The sequence below is a fragment of the Octopus bimaculoides genome, chromosome 5 (assembly GCF_001194135.2).
Source record: "Octopus bimaculoides isolate UCB-OBI-ISO-001 chromosome 5, ASM119413v2, whole genome shotgun sequence".
Lineage (NCBI taxonomy): Eukaryota > Metazoa > Mollusca > Cephalopoda > Octopoda > Octopodidae > Octopus > Octopus bimaculoides.
The window spans coordinates 35,454,002-35,476,276 of NC_068985.1; the positions used below are offsets into that span (position 1 = coordinate 35,454,002).

At 35.5% G+C, this 22,275-nt stretch overlaps 1 protein-coding gene across 1 annotated transcript in view; it reads left to right on the forward strand.

Moving 5' to 3' along the window:
- Positions 1-18,105, forward strand: part of LOC106876221 (uncharacterized) — a 42,451-nt gene extending 24,346 nt beyond the window's left edge. Inside the window, exons 13-17 of the mRNA XM_052968048.1 lie at positions 951-1,001; positions 3,685-3,735; positions 8,733-8,783; positions 9,953-10,002; positions 10,350-18,105. Coding sequence (XP_052824008.1) covers positions 951-1,001; positions 3,685-3,735; positions 8,733-8,783; positions 9,953-10,002; positions 10,350-10,475 — 329 coding nt within the window. The 3' untranslated portion in view covers positions 10,476-18,105. The remainder of the gene's footprint in view (positions 1-950; positions 1,002-3,684; positions 3,736-8,732; positions 8,784-9,952; positions 10,003-10,349) is intronic.
- The last annotated feature ends 4,170 nt before the right edge of the window (positions 18,106-22,275 follow it).

A 22,275-nucleotide genomic window follows, 5' to 3' on the forward strand; every position in this document is an offset into this window, starting at 1 on the left:
AGCAAGGTCGTTGCCAGTGCCGCCAGACTGACTCCCATGCAGATGGCACATAAAAAATACCTTTTTGAGTGTGGTCGTTGCCAGTACCGTGTGACTGACCCTCGTGCCGGTGGCACGTAAAAGCACCCACTACACTCTCGGAGTGGTTGGTGTTAGAAAGGGTATCCAGCTGTAGAAACTCTGCCAGATCAGATTGGAGCCTGGTGCAGCCTTCTGGCTTGCCAGTCCTCAATCAAATCGTCCAACCCATGCTAGCATGGAAAGCGGACATTAAGCGATGATGATGATGATGATGATGAGTACTTAGCTAAGAGTAAGCTCCTATACCAAGCATTTGTGAATTTGGAGAAAGGAACAAACCCTTTCACTTCGTCATACACTATCTGATCTGGTAGCTGCTAAGGAGACTGGATTTTGATGAATTGGTTGTGTGAGCCATATTAGCAATGTGCAGAATCACTGTGAGCAAGGTGAGTGATAGCAATGAATTTAGTGTGCATATGGGGGTTTATCAAAACTCAATGCTCAGCCTTTCCTGTTTCCTTAGGTCCCCAAGCTAAAAAAGATGTATCTTAGATAACTTTCAAAACACCTGTATGCTGATGATTATGCTTTTATGTCAGAATCTGTAGAAAAACTGGGTCAGATAGAAATTCCAAACATGAGAGTAAAATCTGCATTTGAAGGGCATTAAATTTAATCTAGCAAAATATAGGGAGAATGACTGGACTCAGGTACCATCAGGAAGATGAATGTGCTCTTTATGCTGGAAATGAGCCGGTAGAAATTTCATAAGGTGTCCCCAGTGTAAACAATACATACATTCCTGCTTATACTTCTTTTAACATTTATGTACGTGAGGGAGTGAGTGTTTTTCATGAATATTAGTTCTGGAACTTTCAGCACAGCATTAATATATTTAAATCATATCTTTCTTTAATTTCTTAAAGATGTGGAAGAACTTTATGCTAAAGTTAACAAACCAAGTGTGAAAACTCATGGTAAGCATAATTATATTCAGTCCATTCATAAAACTATATAAACTTCAAGGGATATTAACTGATACATATAACACAGACAATCTGCTGGGGTTTCAAGCCGAGATTGTTGGCTGGTGCAATGTCCCAACTAAAAAACACAAAGTGACACATAAGATACTACTTTGAAAATTACCATAACAGATAACAGACAGGTTTAGAAAGTGTGAATGTAAGAGAGCATTAAATAGAACCAAAGACTCATGAAGTTCCAGCCTCAGAAACTACACCAATACGAGATGATATGAGAGAATTATGATCAGTGGATCAAGCCAAGGTGTGTTGTGACAACCATGAGGAACTGGTTTTAATTATGATGGCTTGACAAACCCATGCTAGCATTGACAGTGATTGATCAATGTGATGACAATGGTGGCAATGATGATGACAAGATAAATTAAGCAAAGAGTTAGCAAATATTTAGGTCAATTTTCCTTGCAATAGAGATAACACTGTAATATAACCTACATAACACAAACATTTATAAATGTGCATTTTGCACTACATGTAAACATATATTTTCAGGTGTATTAGCAATTTCTACCTTTATTAATCATTAATTGTACTTTATTTTATATCTCAATGTATTTTTATTTGTTTGTTTTTTCTTTTAATTTGGTAATGATAATCTGAGGTAAATAGGGAAAATAATATTATATTACTAATTCCTGCTTATGTAGATGTGCATGAGAGGGTGAATGTTTTCCATTAATATTTGTTCTGATACTTTCAATACATCATTTTAAATGTTATATTTTAAATGTTATCTAGAATTATATGTCATTATTTTAAAACACCTTAAGTCAATAGAAGTAGGAAGAAACCTGCCGGTAAGCATCATTATGTTCAGTTCATTAATATAACTAACAAGAGTTTGAGAGGTATTAACTAACATATATGATAATATATATGACAAAAATTATATATCTAACATAGATTATAACAGAAGAAAATCTGCAGCTTTTATGGCACCATGTACTGAACTCTATAGATTAGATAAGTGACTGGTACAAGGTGGCACACACTGAGACAATATTTTAGGTAGCATCATAACAAGTGAAAGACTTGTAGAAATGGGGCAATAGAGAAAATATCAAATAACTAAAAAGAAGCTAAATGTTGGCTATACGTAGCATAAGGAAAGGCAAAATAGCAAAAGTTGGCATATATTGTGCAAGATGAGGATCAGACATGCGAGGCCATCCAAATTGACGGACAGTCCGCAAGAGAGAAGACACACTGTTTAGATGTATAGAATAACAATGGCTTTCTCAATCCTACTGATGTCAAAAGTAAAGAATGAATTTATTCCAAGTAGAAGCAGAAGAGCTAGCAGCATTCCAGTTTTACAGTATCATGACAGTGCAATTACAGAATGAATAGGTAGGAAATGTAGCTGGTCTCTTGAGACTAGATATTTAGAGATTTACAATATTCATGTATCACTGGAAATTTGATTAGCAATAGGATTAACTTGGATATACCAAGAAGCTGTATCATTGAGATCATATTCCAAATGAAATAACTACAAAGAAGTACTTAGCTAGGAGTAAGCTCCTATATCAAGCATTTGTGAATTTGGAGAAAAGGACAACCCTTTGATTGAGTAATTCACTATCTGATTTGGTAGATTCTAAGGAAACTGGACTTACATGAACTGGTTGTGTGAGCCATAAAAACCATGTGCAGAATCACTGTGAGCAAGGTGAGCAATCACAATGAATTTAATGTGCACATGGGGTTTATCAGGAATTAGTGCTCATCCTTTCCCGTTTATTTAGGCCTCCAACTTATCAAAAGTGTATTTTAGACAACCTTCAAACACTTGTATGCTGATGACCTAGCTTTTATGACAGAATCTGTAGAAAAATTGGGTCAGACAGAAATTCCAAACTCGATAGCAAAATCTGCATTTAAAAGATTTTAAATTGAATCTAGTAAAAACACATTTTTTACCCCATAGGAAGAAAGACTGAACTCATATCCTATCAGGAAAATGCATGTGCTTTTTATGTAGGAAATGAGCAGGTAGAAATTTCATAAGGTGTTCCCAATGTAAAGAATGAATACTTAAGTTCCTGCTTATACTTCTTCGAACATTTATGTATTAGAGGGAATGAACGTTTCTCATTAATATAAGTTCTGATACTTTCAGCACAGCATTGATATATTTTAAATAAAATCTTTGATTCCCTAAAGATGTGAATGACCTTTATGCTAAACAGTGGATAAACAATGAAGATGGTTATAGTGGCAATGATAACGATGGTGGTGATAAGAAGAATTAAGCAAAGAGTTAGCAAATATTTAGCCCTTTTTTTCCTTTGAGTAGAAATAAGTTATATAACCTTATATATGAACAAAAAATCATAATTGTTCATTTTGCAGTATTCCTATCATAAGCTTTACTCTTGTAGATTTTCAAATTTATCTTTAACATTTTCTACCTTTATTCTTCTTTAATTGTACTTTACACCATTCGGTGTTTTTTTTTTCTGTTAATTTCATAATAGTATTGAGATGTAAATGGGGAAAATAATATAATATTGTTAATTCCTGTTGTTAGTTCTGTTACTTTCAGCACAACATAAATATATTTTAAACAATATCTATAATTGTATGGGATTTATTTTTTAATTTCTTAAAGATGTGAATGATCCTAATGCTAAAGTCAAAAAACCAAGCAAGAAACCTGAAGGTAAGCATGATTATACTCAATTTATTAATATAACTAAATATATCTACGGAGGTATTATCTGGCACATGAGAATAAAAATGAGAATGTACATACTTACAACATGACAGAAAACTTAAATGCTTATCTGAGTTTTAGAGTGGCCTGTGATAAGTCCCAAATAAACATAAGGTGACATGAGATGAAGTACTACTGTATACAGCACCATAACAGCTAAGAAACAAGATTGTAAAAACTAGGTGGTAATGAAGTATTATGCTGTACTAGAACAGACTCAAAGGCTCAATTCCTAGGTAAACTTGGAGAAATCTATGTCAAAATAAGAGGAGCAGTATTTATGAAATATACCAAAAGTATGGCACATACATATATAAATATAGGTATAAATGCATGTATGTGTGTATATCTGAGGCCTATGTAAAATTGCACCTGCTAAGTCATCATCTACTGCTCCTTTTGCCAATTTCATGCCACCACCCTCCATTTCATCTCTTCTACTCACTGTTCCATGCTACCTCTTAAAAGATTTGAAAGCATTGGATCTGTGTATATTCAGTATTTAGTACCCTTTTCTATATCTAACATCCATATTATACTTCTCCTCCCTTCTCTAATTATCTATAGGTCCCAGCCTGAAAGTCCTCTGGAACAGACCAGTTGATTCTCATCAATGCCCAGAATTTCATTGAATGTTGTCACACTTACACACCACTAATTCTCTATAGAACACTAAAGTGGAACTTCCAACTGCATTGCCCAATTGACAGGAGACTCTGAGTACCTGAAGACACTCTAAGTACTAGGTGCTCTGCTTTAGTCTACTCTTGATCTACAACCACAACTCAGTCAAAGAAATAGGCTGTGGAAGAGCAAATCTGACAAACAGCAACCCCACCTTCTTACTAACAAGAAAACATTGGGGATGTCATAGCCTCAATGCAAGTCTGTGTATCAGCAGCCACGACATGCCCAGTCCTCTATTCAGCAGGTGTTGACAGCAAATGGAGTGCTTGACCAGTGGAGAATATCCCCTCCAGTTTGGTCACACACAAACTAGGGTGAGGCATGATGGTCAGGCAGTAATATATGATGTAGACAATATATGCATTCACCACTTCTGCCTGATCTTTCAGAAACAACTTTCTCTCAGCCCATTTCTGAGTGAGATTGGCCACCCTGCATTCAAAATGTAAAAGACCTCAGAAAAAATACTGCAATGGAATTTGTCCAATGCACCAGTGATTTTTCTCTATCTGGAGGTCCAGACCAAACCAAAACCCAAGTAATTTAACTAATCCCTCCATCCAGCATCCCATGACATTATTGGATGGCATGGACTTGCCTCTCCAGATGCCAAACTTTAAGCCCACTGACTGTCCTCAGTTAATTTTTGCTCCTGTCATTGCTTCATATTCTTTTAGAACAGTGCCAATCAGGTTCATGTTCAACACTATGACAGTGACGTCATAAGCATATGCTGACTCAGTTCTCCCACTTCCTGGTTCACATTGGATGTTTTTCGATGCTTCCAGTTTCCACAGTAGTTGCCTTAAAGTCAACACATACAGAATAGATGAGAGGAGACACCCTTGGCAAGCCAAGTACATGGTGCTGAATAGTTCCAATAAGTAACCAATCATCCAGTCTATTGAGCAGATGTCATTGTACATTGCAGCAATCCAACCATTGTAAATGGGACTGAAACTGGCCACCATGAGAATAGCCACCAAATATTGGTGGTCGACCCTATTATTGAAGGCTATTGATCAATCCAAATTGATCAGGTGTCACCCATGCCAGCTTCTTTATCTACTATGTCTATGATATATCACATAAGGTGGAGGTTGTCATGGACAGAGCTGCTTAGAATGGTACATGTTTGCACATCCCCAATCAGCTCCTTGACAAGCACCAACTTTTTGATATCACTTTGACCAAATTTTTTTAATCTGCATTCAGCTGCATAATGGGTCTAAAATGTTCTATTTGATGCCCCTTGTTTGAGTCCTTTCTTAGCAGTGCCACCACTCCTTGACCTACAGAACTAGGAATTCTCCCATTCTGCTGCCAGTTGTGGCAGATATATGCTAAGAGGCCACCAAACAAGTCGGGCATATGAAAGTAAATTTCATAGGGCAGGCCATCCAAACCAGGCAATTCGCCCCCCACTTCCATGCAGCATCCATGATTGCATCTTGTATTTTTGGGACTGTTGTCAGCCTTTTGTGATGCTCCACCCACCTTAGCAAGAGTGGGTGGAGCATCAAGGTAGGCACTGAAGATCCATCCTGCATTCCAGACTGCCATTCATCCCAATCAGCTGAGTGAAGTCCTGTTGAAATGCTGCAATCATCTGCTCAGGTTCAAGTACCATGCATCCATTTTGGTTCACCAAAAACCAAATTGTGGCTTTGTTGCCACATTGTGCCTCTTCCACTGAGGCCCATCAGATGGTTTTTGTTCCTTCGTTTCTTAGAGCATGCATCTTAGCTTTGATAAGGCATTCTTCATGCTTAGTGTTGAAGAACTTGTCCAGGGACAATCTCATCATGAGCACATCAGTTTCAGTGCCTTTCTTAAGCACCTCTAAGTTACCCTCTATTTTATTTCTTTGTTACTAATGCCTTACTAAACCTAATGGATTCTGCTCTAATTGCCCTTTTCAGAGCAAACTACCAATTGTTGTTGAGGACTGACTCCATCAGCGCCTGCTTAACTAATACACAGATCCAGTATGTAGGTTTGGCATGCCAAAAGTGATGCATTCAGCTTCCTGTAGCCAACTCCCTGCCTATGAGGCCTATTTAGGTCAACTGTGTAGATCGCAAGTTTATGGTCTGTGTAACTGACAATAGCTTTCGGCATTGTCATTGAGTGTTTTATTGCCTTTTCTTCCATAGAGAATCTTACCTTTACTGTACCATACCTTCTTCCTCTGGTGATGTAACTTTTAATAATCCAGACTGGTCTTAGACATTTTTCTATGTCTTTTTCTGTAAACATTTTTCCATGCCTTTTTCTGTCATCTGTTCTAATTCTTTTGTTTTAATAGTAATTTTTCTATAAGTAACCGTATTTGGTTTTGTCTTTTGTTGGACACAGAACAGGATTGTTAACATTGTGTCTTACGTGTTTCATTAACATGTATTTTGCTTGTTTTAATTTATCTACCAGGATAGTGATTTTTTCTCTTGTAATCAGTGGACAATATTAGCAAAGGCAGTGATGGGTGAGTTGTCTGTTGTGTCTTCTTATTGTGGTTGCAGCAAAGGGGAAAAATGTTGGCTTGTTGGTCAGACAGTTTTAAATGCACAAATCATTTTCACATCTTTCTTTCTGTAGAGGTTCTTGTTGATTTCATGTTCTTTCTCATTTGTTTAGTTATTGCTATTTTTAGTATTGTGGTTGTTATTGTTTTGATTGGCACTGACTGTGGTAGTAATGGTGGTGGTGCTGGTGATGCTGATTTGAGCTGGTCAAAAGCTCTCCAAGTATTTCTAAAATTTTTGGTTGATTCAAAAGTTTACTCAAATATTTTTTTGTATCATCCTTCTGTAAGCTAACAAATCTTTGAGAAGTTAGCTTCATCTAATTTCAGCCCTTTGGTGTCTAAAACTGTTTATCATTTTCAGACTGACCATGTTTGAAATAACAATAATAATAGTAATAATAATAATGACAAGAGCACTCAGAGAACACAAACCTCCACCAAGGCAACACCAACGTTTTAAAATATCTGAAATAAACTCAACTGCTCTCAAAAATGAAGTAAAAGACAGGAAAAATAATCCAGAATCCTTGTCCAGAACCGGATCAATTCCAGAATGTAATCAGTTCACGCCAGTCATGAGGCCAAACATCCTTGAAAGTTTCATCCAAATCCATCCAGCAGTTTTTGAGATGACTTGTTCACGGACAAACAAACAATCAAGCATGACTGAAAACAATACCCCCACCTTCGCTTAGGTGGAGGTCATAATAATAATTTATACCTCTCAATCTTTCTCTAAATTATTTTGTATGTTCCTAAAATAAAAGGGGGAAAATAATGCAATATTGCTAATTCCCACAATGTTTGTTTGTACTCATTCTGTGATTAAGTACCTACTGAAGAAATTAAAGGTAAATGAATGACTACTGAGGGCCATGCCACCCATGTAGAGAAGCTCAGTCAAGAAGGTGAAAACCAGCAATGAGTTCAGTGATGAATCTAATGTGCCTGTAGGGATTTATCAGGGCTCAGTTCTCAGCCTTTCCTGTTTATTACAGGCCTCCAAGTCATAACTGAGGAATTTGAGGCCAGCTATCATTAGGAACTCTTGTATACTGATGGTTTAGCTCTTACAGCAGAATCTGTTGAAAAACTAGAGCAGAAGTTCTTGACATGGAAGCTAAACCTAGAATTGAAGAACCTTATATCAAACTTTGAGAAAAATTAGCATTTTAATAAGTATGCAGGAAAGGACTCCGGAGGAATTCTGTGATGTGAGCCTAGTGTAAAAGGTAAGCAAAGGTGACATGAGATGTAGTGGGGTAATATGTAGGTTAAAGTAGAAGGCAAATTTCATGTACAGAAGGATCATTAGAGTAACAAACACTGAAAAGCTCTCAGGATGTAGATTCTCTCAAATGCCCAGATGTCTCCTTAGAAGTAGCTGATAACCTTTGTTACCAATCTGTCTTAACAGCCAAAAAGGTTGCAAAAAAGTTCAGGGAGTTATCATCTTTGTTGGGAACAAAGGGATTCTCTCCAAAAATGAAGGGCAGATTTTCTAATGTTGATATGCAGAGTCCAACACTGCACACTTTTTTACTTAATTTATGTGATTTCCTAAGGTAAATGAGAAATATAATATAATATTGCTAATTACTACTTATACTACTTTATATATGTAAGAGAGTGAATATTTTTTATTAATATTTATCCTGGTACTTTCCATACTACATTAAAATATTTTAAATGTTATTTATAATTATGCCATTTTTTTAATTCCTTAAAGATGTGGATGATTTTTATGCTAATGTCAATACACCAAGCATGAAACCTGATGGTAAACACGATTATATTCAATTCATTAATATAACTACATTCATTTAGCAACAAGTTAGTAAATCATCATCGTTTAACGTCCGTTTTCCATTCTTGCATGGGTTGGACGGTTTGACTGAGGACTAGCAAGCCAGTAGGTTGCATTAGGCTCCAATCTAATCTGGCAAGATTTCTACAGCTGAATGCCCTAGCTAATGCCAACCAATCCGACAGTGTAGTCGGTGCTTTTTATGTACCACTGGAATGGAAGCCAGTCAGGCAGCACTGGCATCAACCATGTTCGGATGGTGCTTTTTATGTGTCACCTTGCACAGGTGCCAGTCAGGGGCACTGACATTGACCATGTTCGGATGGTGCATTTTATGTGCCACTGGCACAGGGAGCCAGTCAGGCAGCACTGGCATTGACTCACCCTAAATGGTGCTTACTACGTGCCACCAGCACGGGTGCCAGTCAGGTGGCACTGGCATTGGCTACAACTCCGATTTCCATTTTGATTTTCATTTTAATTTTCTGTGTGTAGAATAAGCAGCTTAATGTTCCATGTATGAACATATTTACATAAAACTTTGAAAATTCCATTGCATATATAATAAACATCTTGCAGGAATTCACATTAACTCCGATACTTTACACATTTATTTATTCTTACTAGTTCATAAACTAACATTATGTTCACTAGACAAGAAAATCAAAGTATAGAAGAGATTTACAATGGTGAATTTCACATCTTGAGCAACTACTGTTGTTGAGTACCCACCATCAGTCCTGCTTATGGACATCTCTTACATGAAAGTAATGTTGAAAAATAGTGAACAGATTCTCTTAATGGTAATTTTAGTACTTTTAAATATCAATAAAATATTTGAGCGACAGAAATAGTAGAAGGCAATACTAAATACTTGGGCATATTCAATTTAGTCCCACTGCATTCTGAGCTCAAATCCCATTGATATCAGTTTTGACTTTCATCTTTCTCTGATCAACATAATAAATATCAATGGTATTCTAGATTGACTGTCTCCTAATTTGTATCTACTGTCAAAAATTGCTATTTTTTAATGCTGCTTATATGATTGCTTTTCTTTTTGATAAGTTTTGTATTAATAGTATGTGTTATGTTTACTATATTTTATATTCAACTGTTATATTCTACATGTCTAAAAACAGAAGATGGTAGCATGAATGACAATTATGAGAGCAACAATCAAAGTAATGAGGTAAATCCATAAATATATTTTAATTTTCTTTTATAGTGGTTATATCGAGATATTATCTTCAAAAAATTATTTAAAGATGTGTTTTTTACTGTCCTTTTCTTAAAGGTAGATAATAGAGCAGTTGAGATAAGTTTAAATTATTCCTTCATATTGTTATTTTTGCATTTAATACTGTATGTGAAAACCAAACAGTGTTTTATTGATTTTTCATATTTCTTTAATAATGATGTATTAAAAATGTATACTTCTAATATGTTTAAATGTCTGTTTATAAATTTAAAAATGTTCTGATATATAATTGTTTATACTTGTAGTATGTCATTGTGTTTTTTTTTAATTCAATTTAGCCTGAATCTGTTCAAGAATGTAATTATGCAGAACTTGAGTTTAGAAACGATCCTGGACCAAGCAAACCAGTACCAAAACCTAAAGAAGAAGAAACTATTTATGCTGATCTAATATTGGACTGTTAATCTAAATATTTTGCCATTTTTTAATCATGTTGATATATGTACCAATTAAAGCCACTCTACATTTTATTCACACTCTTAAACAGATGCTAGTAGTTTACAAAGTACAGATAATCAGAGTACTTCTTTCATTTATAAAACAGTGAACACTTCCATTTACATGTCCAAGAAGAAAAATACCTTCTCAAGGCAAGTCTTCATTCACCAGTACTATCTTGTCCTTTGCCTTTCACTGGTCTTTGTGCTCCTGTTTTTTTACCTGCTTTTTGTAAACCATGAGTGTGCTAACTTTATATTATTCCCATCTGAAACCACCTGACATTCTCACATTCCTCTTCTTTCCAATTCTATTGTGTCTCATCTACCATAAAATTTGATAGACATCAGCTACTTCTCTTCCTCTATTACTATGCATTCCCTTCATCATATAACTTGCAGCAGTTTAAATTAACCAAGTGCCAATAATAACCCTTCAGATATACCATTCTCCCTGTTCCTAAGCCTAAGAAGCTATTAGCTGATATTTTTCTCTTTACACAAACAAATATAGCCAAATATAAGGAAAACATTTAAATCTTTTACATCTTTTTTGTATCTGATACTCAAAGCTTTATTTTTTTATAATTATTTAAAATTTTGATAATGTGTTTTGTGCTCCATAACCTTTTTGGAAGAATGGATATCACAGTCCTTGGTACTGCTTAGTCTATTCTTCAAACGATTTCAAATAATGTGATAACTATTGACTGTGGTTACACTGGTTTTGTGTATCAAAAATCATTTCTTTCTCTTTAGATATATTTGTCAGTTTATTTCTAGAAACAATACATGGACCTGCAATTATAGTACACTGTTACAGATATTTATTTTTGGTAAGATTTTTTAAAAATGTATATTTTATAAAGTAACAAGTTTTCAGTAGTGCTTTTGGTAGCATTATAAGAACACAATACATTAAAGATTTTGGACAAGATTCTAGATCTTATTTATGATTCATATGTTCCTATTCTATAAAGTGTGTTAAGTAATATACTGAATTTTTTTTTAATGCAAATTGTAATGTTTCCAAGATTGATACAAAGATTCACTTTTGTAGTAATAAATAGCCAAGTTAATTAACCTCAGCACATGCCTTTATAAAGTTATCCATTATAACACATTAGTCACCCTTAACAAGTGAGCATTGCATGTAGGTCTTTACTAGCTTTATAGATTTGGACTAAATATCTAAAAATACCATTCCATTAAGAGTTTCTATGTCATATGCAGCAACTGCATTGACAAATTCTTATTCTTTTATTCTTATAGATGTCTACAAATAAGCATTTGCCAGCATGGAAGGCAGGCATTAAACTATGATGATTAATGAAGTAAATCCAGTTAAAATTTTGTTTTTTTGTTTTCCAATGTGAATCATTATAAGACAAACACAATATGGCTGTTAATTTGTTTATTTTTGGTACTTATGTGAGTTTGCTCTCCAGTTGTCTATAACTAGGCAACAGTTATGACTAATTTTAATTTGTTGATGAAGTTATCTTTTTTTTTCTTGTTTTTTTTTGTTGTTTATTTTATTCATAAAACTATATGCTGATTAAATTTGTTTCTGATGGGGTTTGGACCCCATTAAGCAAATTTTTTTCAAATCATTTCCAGTTTTTGAAATTTGCCTCATCAAACTTGAAATCTTGATCTTATTGCAGAAATTTTATATTATTTACTTTTTGTAATTTTACTTACACAAATGTATTCAGATTTCTTTCTGTCACATTCATGTGTGTGTGTGTGCATTCTTGAGCAAAACTATTTCACATTGGTCTGTGATCATTTTGACATTTGAAGTGTTGCACGCTTCTGCACTTGTGCAGGCAATGTTGATTTGATAGAGGAAGTGAATAACTATGCAGCATAAATATTTAATTATTATAAACAGATCATTTGTGGAACAAAAACTGAACATTCATGTCATCTTCAATGGGAGATTCCATTGTATATATATATATATATGTATATATATATATAGTAAGAGGAGAGATATAAAATCTAGGCAGATACCAAATTTCGCTCTGTAAAATTCCAAGGCTGGTTCCTTCAGATAATGCATTTTTGGTAAACTTCCTGTAATTCCCATCTGATGTTACAGTTTCTTTCTTGACTATTTAGAGTGTAAAGTACAATATTGATAATAAGGAGAATGAAGAATTCGATCAGTCAAACTTTATGTTTATTTCCAGTTAGTTTATTCATAATAATTGCCCTACATGTGTTTTGATCACACTAACTGCATCATCGTCATCATCATCGTTTAACGTCCGCTTTCCATGCTAACATGGGTTGGACGATTTGACTGAGGACTGGTGGACCAGAAGGCGACACCAGGCTCCAATCTGATTTGGCAGAGTTTCTACAGCTGGATGCCCTTCCTAACGCCAACCACTCCGGGAGTGTATTGGGTGCTTTTACGTGCCACCGGCACGAGGGCCAGTCAGGTAGGTACTGGCAACGGCCATGCTCGAAATGGTGTATTTTATGTGCCACCTGCACAGGGCCAGTCCAGGGGCACTGGCAACAATCTCACTCGGATGTCTTACTGGCAAAGGCCACGCTCGAAATGGTGTATTACATGTCACCTGCACAGGGCCAGTCCATCGGCACTGGCAACGATCTCACTCGAATGTCTTTTCACGTGCCAGGAAAGCAACGTTGGTAACGATCCACGGCCACACTCGAAATGGTGTATTTTACGTGTCACCTGCACAGGAGCCAGTCCATCAGCACTGGTAACGATCTCGCTCGAATGACTTTTCATGTGCCACTGGCACAAGTGCCAGGAAGGCGATGTTGATAACGATCACGCTGGTGCTATTTATGTGCCACCGGCACTTTAAAATAACACTTTAAAATAACAATAATAATAAGAAGAATTTAAAATACAACTCACTACTTCTCTTAATATCCATGTGGTTCTTACTGCATAGAAATTATCCACAACCACTCTAAATAACCTTCACAAAAATTCAAATAATATAATAAAATCTGAAATCCATCAAAAAGCCATGTGACTATAAAGTATGTAGAATCTATCAAATGAAAAGTATTCTATAAATAACCACTCCCCAGCTAGTCAAGAATATTTGTCAACTTCAACAAACACTGCTGCTGATGATGAATTTTAGCCAAACAATCAGTTGAGAAAAACAGCTCATCAATGAAAGTAATGGTTTACTACTACTACTACTACTGAGCCTAATACAAACTAATAATGGAGGAAAATTCCTTTTCGAACAATGTCATACTTATATACCCTGAAGAGATTGTACTAATAAAGCATAACTTGCTGCATATAAATATGCAGTTAATGTGATTGAAACATGTGTCAGAAAATTATGATGAATAAACTAACTGAAAATAAACAAAGTCTTAATGTTCAAATTCTTCATTCTCCTTATTATCAATATATATATATGGAGAAAAGAATATAAGAAAATTTGATTTGGTGGTTGAAAATGTGCCTGAGTCTTAAAATGTGGTCATTTTGAAATTGTGCAACAGATTTATTAAAATACCAGTTTCAACAGTTTTTTTTTTTTTTTTTTTTTTTTTTGTTTATCAATGCTAAAAAAATTTTTAGGAATGATTGAAGATACAATGGAAAATTCAGAAAAACATGCGAAAAAGATCAAATGTTCATACAAATTCCAATATTCAATAATATATATATATTTTAACATACACACACACACATGCAACGTCAGTGTTATAATCCATGATAATATCACTTTGGTACTTTTTGTTTATCTCACCCCTATTAAAAAATTGCCATTAAAAAATTGGGTTACCTCCCCACTAAAATTTTGAGCTTTTGTGGGGACAAGAGATTGAATTAAAAGAGATCCTTTTGATTCAATACTTCAACACATTGTTGACTTTTGGCCCCCTCAATAGGCATGGTATGATCTCTTATTAAAATGTTATCAGATTCAATAAGATGTTTAACTTTTTCAGTTTTCATGTTTATTAATTTTTCATTCTTTTTTTTTGTTTTATTGAGAGTTAAACAATTTTTTAGTTGAGGGAGATAACCAAAAGTACTGAAGTACTATCTCATTTTTTATATTCAGCATTTTCAATCCTTTTGAATCTAGATTCAATTTTTTTGTGTTTCTTTTTAATATTGATATATTTGGATTAAAATCCATTCTTTTTTATATTATGTGTATATTTTTGTTACTCATGTTTAATCATTTTTATATAAAGGGATACCTTAATATGTATATATTTTGTCATCATAATATAAAATTGGAATATCCCTCAAAAATATGCATGTTGAAAATACCTACCTAAAATAAACAGACAATTAAAGATATTTTTATTTTATTCCTTATGTTGTAAGTATTGAATCAATAATACATGTATGTGATTTGTTAATGAATTCAATATTAACCCTTAAATCAGCTAGTTGAGCTGACCTATGAGCCACAACTGCCCTATTCTTTTAAGAGCATATCTGGAATAGATTATCTGATGTGTTCTTTTCTCTCGCAAGACATGAGGATGTAATTTGAGGGAGACTTGGCTGCTTTTTCTAGAAAGTCTGATTACCATGAAGAGGCTTTCTCTCATTGGCTCAGCAATACACATTGTTGGGATACTAGTCTGCTTGATGAAGTGCCTGCCACTTTGCATACTATTAATGGCATACGTTCTTTTCCAGGCAGATACCTACTTAACTTTTAATGCAATGCCGTGATATTTTGAGTGGATATGTTGCACTATTGCAAGCAGTAGTGAAATGCCTGAATTCGTGAGTGCTGAATTAGCTTGCCAAACTGTGCTCAAGTATTTCTATGGACCTGGAGGAAGTAGTAGGATATGTTCTAGTGTATTTCCCTTCAAATCCTTATTTGAGGATTTAGCTTTTAGGAGTTTCCAAGAACACAACAGTTTATAGTTCATTATACTCTGCTCACATCCTACACATATGACTAAGTGAATTCTAACTAAATATTATATTTTAAAAGTTTCCTCTGAAACTGAATTATGTCGACTACTTTCATAAAAACAATTTCTCAGATTCATAAGAAACGGGGAGTATATGCAGTTATTCTTCTAAAGTGTATTAGCATTGTAAGAGAAATGAAACTTCAATTGAAAATTAAAGCACCATACAAACTTGCCTCACAGATAGTTTGCATCTGCTCAACAGCACCCCTACTTAAAGCTAAATAATATTACATTATATAATTTGTAAATATTTACAAAAAAATAAAGTGGTTAGCACTAGTAATGGTATCAAATTATCAAATTATTATTTTCATTGTAGAAGTCAGAGATAATGTTTTTTAATCCATAAATGAAACTAAACTGATTTTTATGAAATAAAAATAGTAGAAGATTATCATAGTTTATGAACAGGTATCACATTGTTTCTTGAACAAATACATGATTACTCTTATCTTAATTATCTGAAATATTTAATTTCTAAACAATTCTACAAACAAATAAGCAATCTTGTATATTTTAATTTTATCCACTATTTCAGCAAGCACAGTGAAAGCTAGACTTTGCTGATGAGACAGTCCTATATTTAAGAGATGAGGGATTATGTACATTATTTACGTTTGATAGATATTTGTCCTCATCTTGTTTGTTGTTAACATGTTTCGGCTGATATACCCTCCAGCCTTCATCAGGTGTTTTGGAGAAATTTCAAACCTGGGTTCTCATTCCTAAGGTATTTTCTGATGTTATTATTATTATTATCATTATTATTATTATTATTATTATTATTATTATTATTATTATTATTATTATTATTATTATTCAGGTCACTGCCTGGAATCAATTTATAAGCCCTAAAATTCACTCCATAGTTGCCCTTGAGCATATGGCGTAGTGGTTAAGAGCGCAGGCTACTAACCCCAAGATTCCGAGTTCGATTCCAAGCAGTGACCTGAATAATAATAATAATAATAATAATAACAATAATAACATCGAAAAATACCTTAGGAATGAGAACCCAGGTTCAAAATTTCCCCCAAAACACCTAATGAAGGCTGGAGGGTATATCAGCCAAAACGTTGTGTTAACAACAAACAAGATGAGGACAAATATCCATCAAATGTAAATAATGTTTGCTGATGAGGTTGTGATAAAGCCAAAACATGTTCACAGTTGACTCACACACTTGCCAGAAAAAAGAAAATGATATTTGTGAATGACAAATCAAAATTCCTAAAATTGATTTATTTTTTTTAATATTTTGTAAGCTGCATAATTTCTTTGAGTATTAATTTTTGCATAATATTATATATACTTGTGTACCCTTAATTTTGTAAGTAAATACTTTTAGTAATTTCTCTTGTTAGAAAGAGATTTTTCATTTTTTTCTTTTTTGTCTATTTATCCATACTTATATAGGTGGAATGACCACATTTTTAGAGTCATTGTTTCACTGGTAAATGCCCTTCCTACTGCTAACCACTCAAACATGATGTAAGAGTACAATCTGTTTTTAGACATGCAAACTGAAGTGAGCAGAATCATGGGCAGTGATAGAAATGGATTTTGGAAACTAGGTATAAGGTGAGGCTGTATCCAAGATTTATGTTCAGGAATCAGAGTGAACTTTTTATTTCTTAATTTAGCCTTAAATATGCTCATTCATCCCCAAGAATACTGTGAATCACATGTTCATCTCCAAGATGTTAAAACAGTTCATAGAGCTCACATTTTTATGTGAATCTAATATTCATAAAATCTCTTACTTTTGATGACAATCCAAGCCTCACCACGTTATCTTTAAGTAACTTTACATGAATGTTCACAACTTCACAACCTATTAAGGAACCAATTGAATTGTTTGCATAAGTAGATGAAGCCATATTATGTAATATATTTTTAAATGCACTTTGTTAGAATTTAATGTTTTGTTTGCAGTCCACTTGTTGGAATAAGAGTACTTATCAAATCAGGAAAAAAGCAAATGATAAGATTAATAATATATATGACAGTAAAATAACTGAAGAGTTCAAGCAAGTTAGTAGTTATAATTGTTACTCTTTATTTTTTCCTAAAAAGTAGACTACAAACTAAACTATAAAGTTCAAACAAGGTATCTTTATATTTAATTATAACAGTACCTCACATTACTCTATTTCATTCTTCACAAAGCCACACAGTAGTTATTCCTGTCTTCTAACTTTGAATATTTCAATCAAAATAATGAGCTTCTTTTCTGGTATATAGTATACTGTAGATTAATCTATATGATATATTCTATTATCGGAAATTGATAAAATATCCATACATAATTATCGTAATCTTTTATTAATAGAAATTTTATAAATAATAAAATAAGTGTCTCTTTTGATAGACTTAAAGTGTACAAAATCCTGAGAAATTGAAAAATCGGCCAATACCATACCTCTCTGCTTATCACTCTGCTTCCATCACTGCTCATGAATACAACACAATGGCCCAAGTAAGACTTAAATTAATGATAATGTGGTCACTACTTCAGCACTTTAATCCTACAGCTATTATGCCTATTTTTCATTGTTTTAGTTTTGTTTCAAAGTTTATTTTTGTTATAATTTTAATTCTGTTAATAAATTTGAATTATACTTTTAAATACCCTTGTTCATTTTGTTTTGTCTTTCTATTTACCATTTCAATAGAATTTGATCTGACTTTATTCTAAAATACAAGAACATTCAAATCCAAATTGTATGAACAGTTATTTGTTAAAAAAAATCTTAGACTTTGTATACAGGTACACGGATGTACATATATTTATCCAGACCCTCTTGTACTTGTATATTGCTACAGAACTAATTAACAAATTGTCATATGATGACTGCTTTTTATGGCTTAGAGAGGAAAAAACATACTCATGAAGCAGTAATGCTGTGAGTTCTTATATTGGTATTTATTGTGCTGAACACTTTCAGAAGGCCCCTGATTCCATCAGGGTTCTTGAGTCCCATATCTGGTCCCAACATGGCATCACAAAGTGAACAAAAGGGGTTTTTGTCCTAGGGGGCTCTTTTGTCCAGATCCCGGTATACGGACCATCTGTACAGGTTGGTGAAAACTGATTTACAGAATGTTTTAAATCCTATTGTCTTGTAATTCTTATATTTTAGCTTATTAGAAAATGAAATAAATCAGCAGTAATTTACAAAAGTTCAGATTTTACAATTACCATTTAAATACATAAGGTTTTTTTGGGTTTTTTTACTTTTATTTCATTTCAAAAAAACTTTTCGCACTTTCTCAGCTAATAACGATCACTGCCAACTTCAAGTAGTTTGGCTTTCTGGCTTGCAGAATTCGATATTTAGATGCCTGTTTTCTACTGCTGGAGTCTACATGTTGTGGTGTTTGTTTCTCTAATCAATCTCAGCCACCTTCTTTTATGTTTTCTCTCTTATTATCTGTTATAATCAGCAATCTCACTGTGAGTCCTTTTCTTTTTGTTCACTTTTTTCAGTCATACTTGCTATTTCACTTTCTTATCGAGATACGAAAGCTCTGAAATGAGATATGTAATGTTCAAAACAAATTTACTTAAGATGAAAGCTGAAACCATGTTGCTGTCTTAGTGACTTAGATATCTTATGTCTCACTCAATCTTGCCTTCATTACTGTTTTCTCTATAAATAGTAGTACTTATTTGTGTCAGGTCGCTCTTGTGTACTATGGGCAACATGTAATACAGTACAACCTGTTGCATGGTTGGGTCATCGGCAACTAGACTGGCAACCCCACCAAGCTTGCTTGGTGAGGAGGGTAGTTGTTGGACACCCTACGGGATAAAAAATAAGACCCATTATAGGGCGGAGGAACTCATGAACAGTCAACGGCCATCCAACAAATGATCCTGGACAAGATCTGAAACTGCATCGATGACAATGGGTTTTGCCTTGAGGAAAGTGGGGCTATCTCTTAATTGATCATTGCTCCCAGGTTTGCCCTGGTCTGAAGTGGTAGCACCTGTTAGGACTAGGAGAAGGACAGCTCCAAACATAAAACCATTCAAGACAGAGAAGTCCTTTTACTACAAATCAGCATATTCCCTAAATTGTGATAACACCAATCTACAATCCATGTGATGCTTCCCTAGACTCAGGGTCTGCAGCATGATGTTGTAGCGCTGTATGGAACCAGTCGTCTTGGTTTACTCCATGTTATTGGATAACTCCATGTTATTGGATAATTCCATGCAGTGCCAGTTAGTGGGTCACGGATTGTGCAACCGTTTCTCCACTATAAACTTCCTAGCACAATCGTTTCTTACATCGTCTACAATTATGTTTTGAAGTCCTATGGCAATGAGTGCTGAATAGCAGGGGCAGGCTTAAGCTGGCTGCAAGCCCTTAGTTCTGCACTTGCATACAGGTGGTCTCAACAAGATGGTCATTTGCTTTCTGGACAAGCAGCCAAGACAATCGGTCCTACTGAGAAGACTGAGTAGCCTTGTTTAGGGATGCGCTGCTCACCTCAAGATGGGGAGAGGCCAAGAAAATGTGGCCTAAAAAACGCCTGCTCACACACCTAATCTGGATGGATAACTGCGTCCGTCGGAATGACTTTCAAATGCAGTTGAAACATTAAAAGTAAAATTCAACCCTTGAATGTTGCAACCTGGAATTCTGGACTTTACTGGATGACACCAACACCTCCCTCCCAATCACCGCACTGCCCTTGTTGCGGTGGAACTCCTACACTACAACATTGACGTTGCCGCCCTCAGTGAAACTCACATTCTTGAGGAGAGGTCACTTACGGAGGTAGGTGAGGGATACACTTTCTTCTGGAAAGGTCACCCTGCTGGCTCCTCCTGCATGCATGGCATTGCTTTTGCTGTCAGATCAGCTTTGGTCCCATCGCTAACCGAATCTCCAGTTGGCATCAGTGAACGGCTCATGACGATGCACATCCCACTAACTCATGGTCGTTCGGCCACACTGCTTAGTGCTCATGCACCAACTCTCACATCAGCCAAAGAGGACAAAGATGCCTTCTACGCTTCCCTGCGTGCTGCTCTGCAGCGCATTCCACACGAAGACAAACTCTTACTTTTAGGCGACTTTAACGCAGGAATGGGATCAAACCACCACATTTAGCATAGTATTCTCGGTTGGCACGGCAGTGGAAACACCAACTCAAACCGCCTCCGCCTCGCACTTTGTTCTGAATTTTCCTTTTGCATCACAAACGCAATGTTCCAACTTGCTGAGAAACACAAAACAACATCGATGCACCCAGATCCGAGCACCTGATTGACTATGCCATCACACAGACCTGCAAGATGTGAAAATCACCACAGTTATATGTGGTGCCAACTGCTGGACTGACCATCGCTTGGTCCGATGCCGGCTACGCTTGCAAATTCGTCCTCCTATCCATAAGCAAAAACTGAAGCAGATGCTAAATGTTGTAACTCTGCAATCGTATGAAGTCCGCCAGAAACTGGCAGTAACACTGGAACAAAAGTTTGCCGAGCTCCCTGATGCCAAGCTTTGACCAACTGATAGACAAACTCTGACGTCAGAGTGGGACACTCTAGCAACCATTATTATCACTAATGCTGCGAAAGATATACTTGGTGTTTAGAATAGACGTCATCAACCACTCACTCCTACGTGGAATGAATGCTGCACACAACAGACATCTCTGTCAACCAGCAGCAGCCAACCACAGACAATGGACAAGCCTCTGCTCTGATGTCCAGCGAAAACTTAGAACCATGCAGAACAACTGGTGGAAGACTAAATCACAAGAAATACAAGGCTATGCTGACGCAAGCAACATCCAAGCTTTCTACGAATCCATAAAGACTACATACGATCCAATTAGAGGATCCTTCTGCCCCGTATGAAACAATGATTCACATCACTCATCAAGGACCGAGATGGCATTTCAACACCCTCCTCAACCGTAGAAACCCCATAGACCCTTCTTTTCTTGACAACATCTCTACACTACACCCATCGATTGTGTAGATGAGAAATTTAATCTGCGATAAATGACCTCAAGTTGAGGTCTCTGCCAGCTGAGATCTTGAGGTATGGTGGTCGGTTTTCTAGACCCGCATTCATGCTTTTGTAGTAACGCCGTGCGCATGCGTAGTCTCACGCATGCGTGGAATTCAACAACCAAGCTTTCCCGCTTTGATCGATCTCTTTCTTGCTGGCCAGCGATTGAGCATGGACGTGTCTAGCTCGCTCCATCTTTCGAACTCACGCTAGACAGCTCACATCAACATACCGATGTCCCAACAACCATGTTTCTCACACACCGAAGACGTCTCAACAAACAAGATTAAAGATGTATATTTTCCAACCATGAATAAATATTGTTTGTGTTGATAGTTTGGAGTTCAGCGTTGCCATTAATTTCTAATTTAATATAGGAAAGTCAGGTGTACATCTAATGATGTATAACCCACTTTCCTATAAAGTGGTGACCCCGACGTGATACAGACACGCAGCCCGCTGAGCTACAATAACAACTATTTCTATATAACTGATAACCAACATTCTTATAAAGTGGTGACCCCGACTAAGAAAAAACGCGGCCATGGATTCTGGACACCAACCTATAACTGGTGACCCCGACTAAAGAACAAATGCGGCCATGGAGACTGAACTACCAAGCAACGATGACCACCAACATCTCCAACCATAGTCAACACGACTTACTATGTACACCAAACTAAACCACCGCGGCAAATCTCTCTATTCGATTCTGTTAGGTGACTTAGCTTCACCACGATAATAAACAGACAAGAATTACA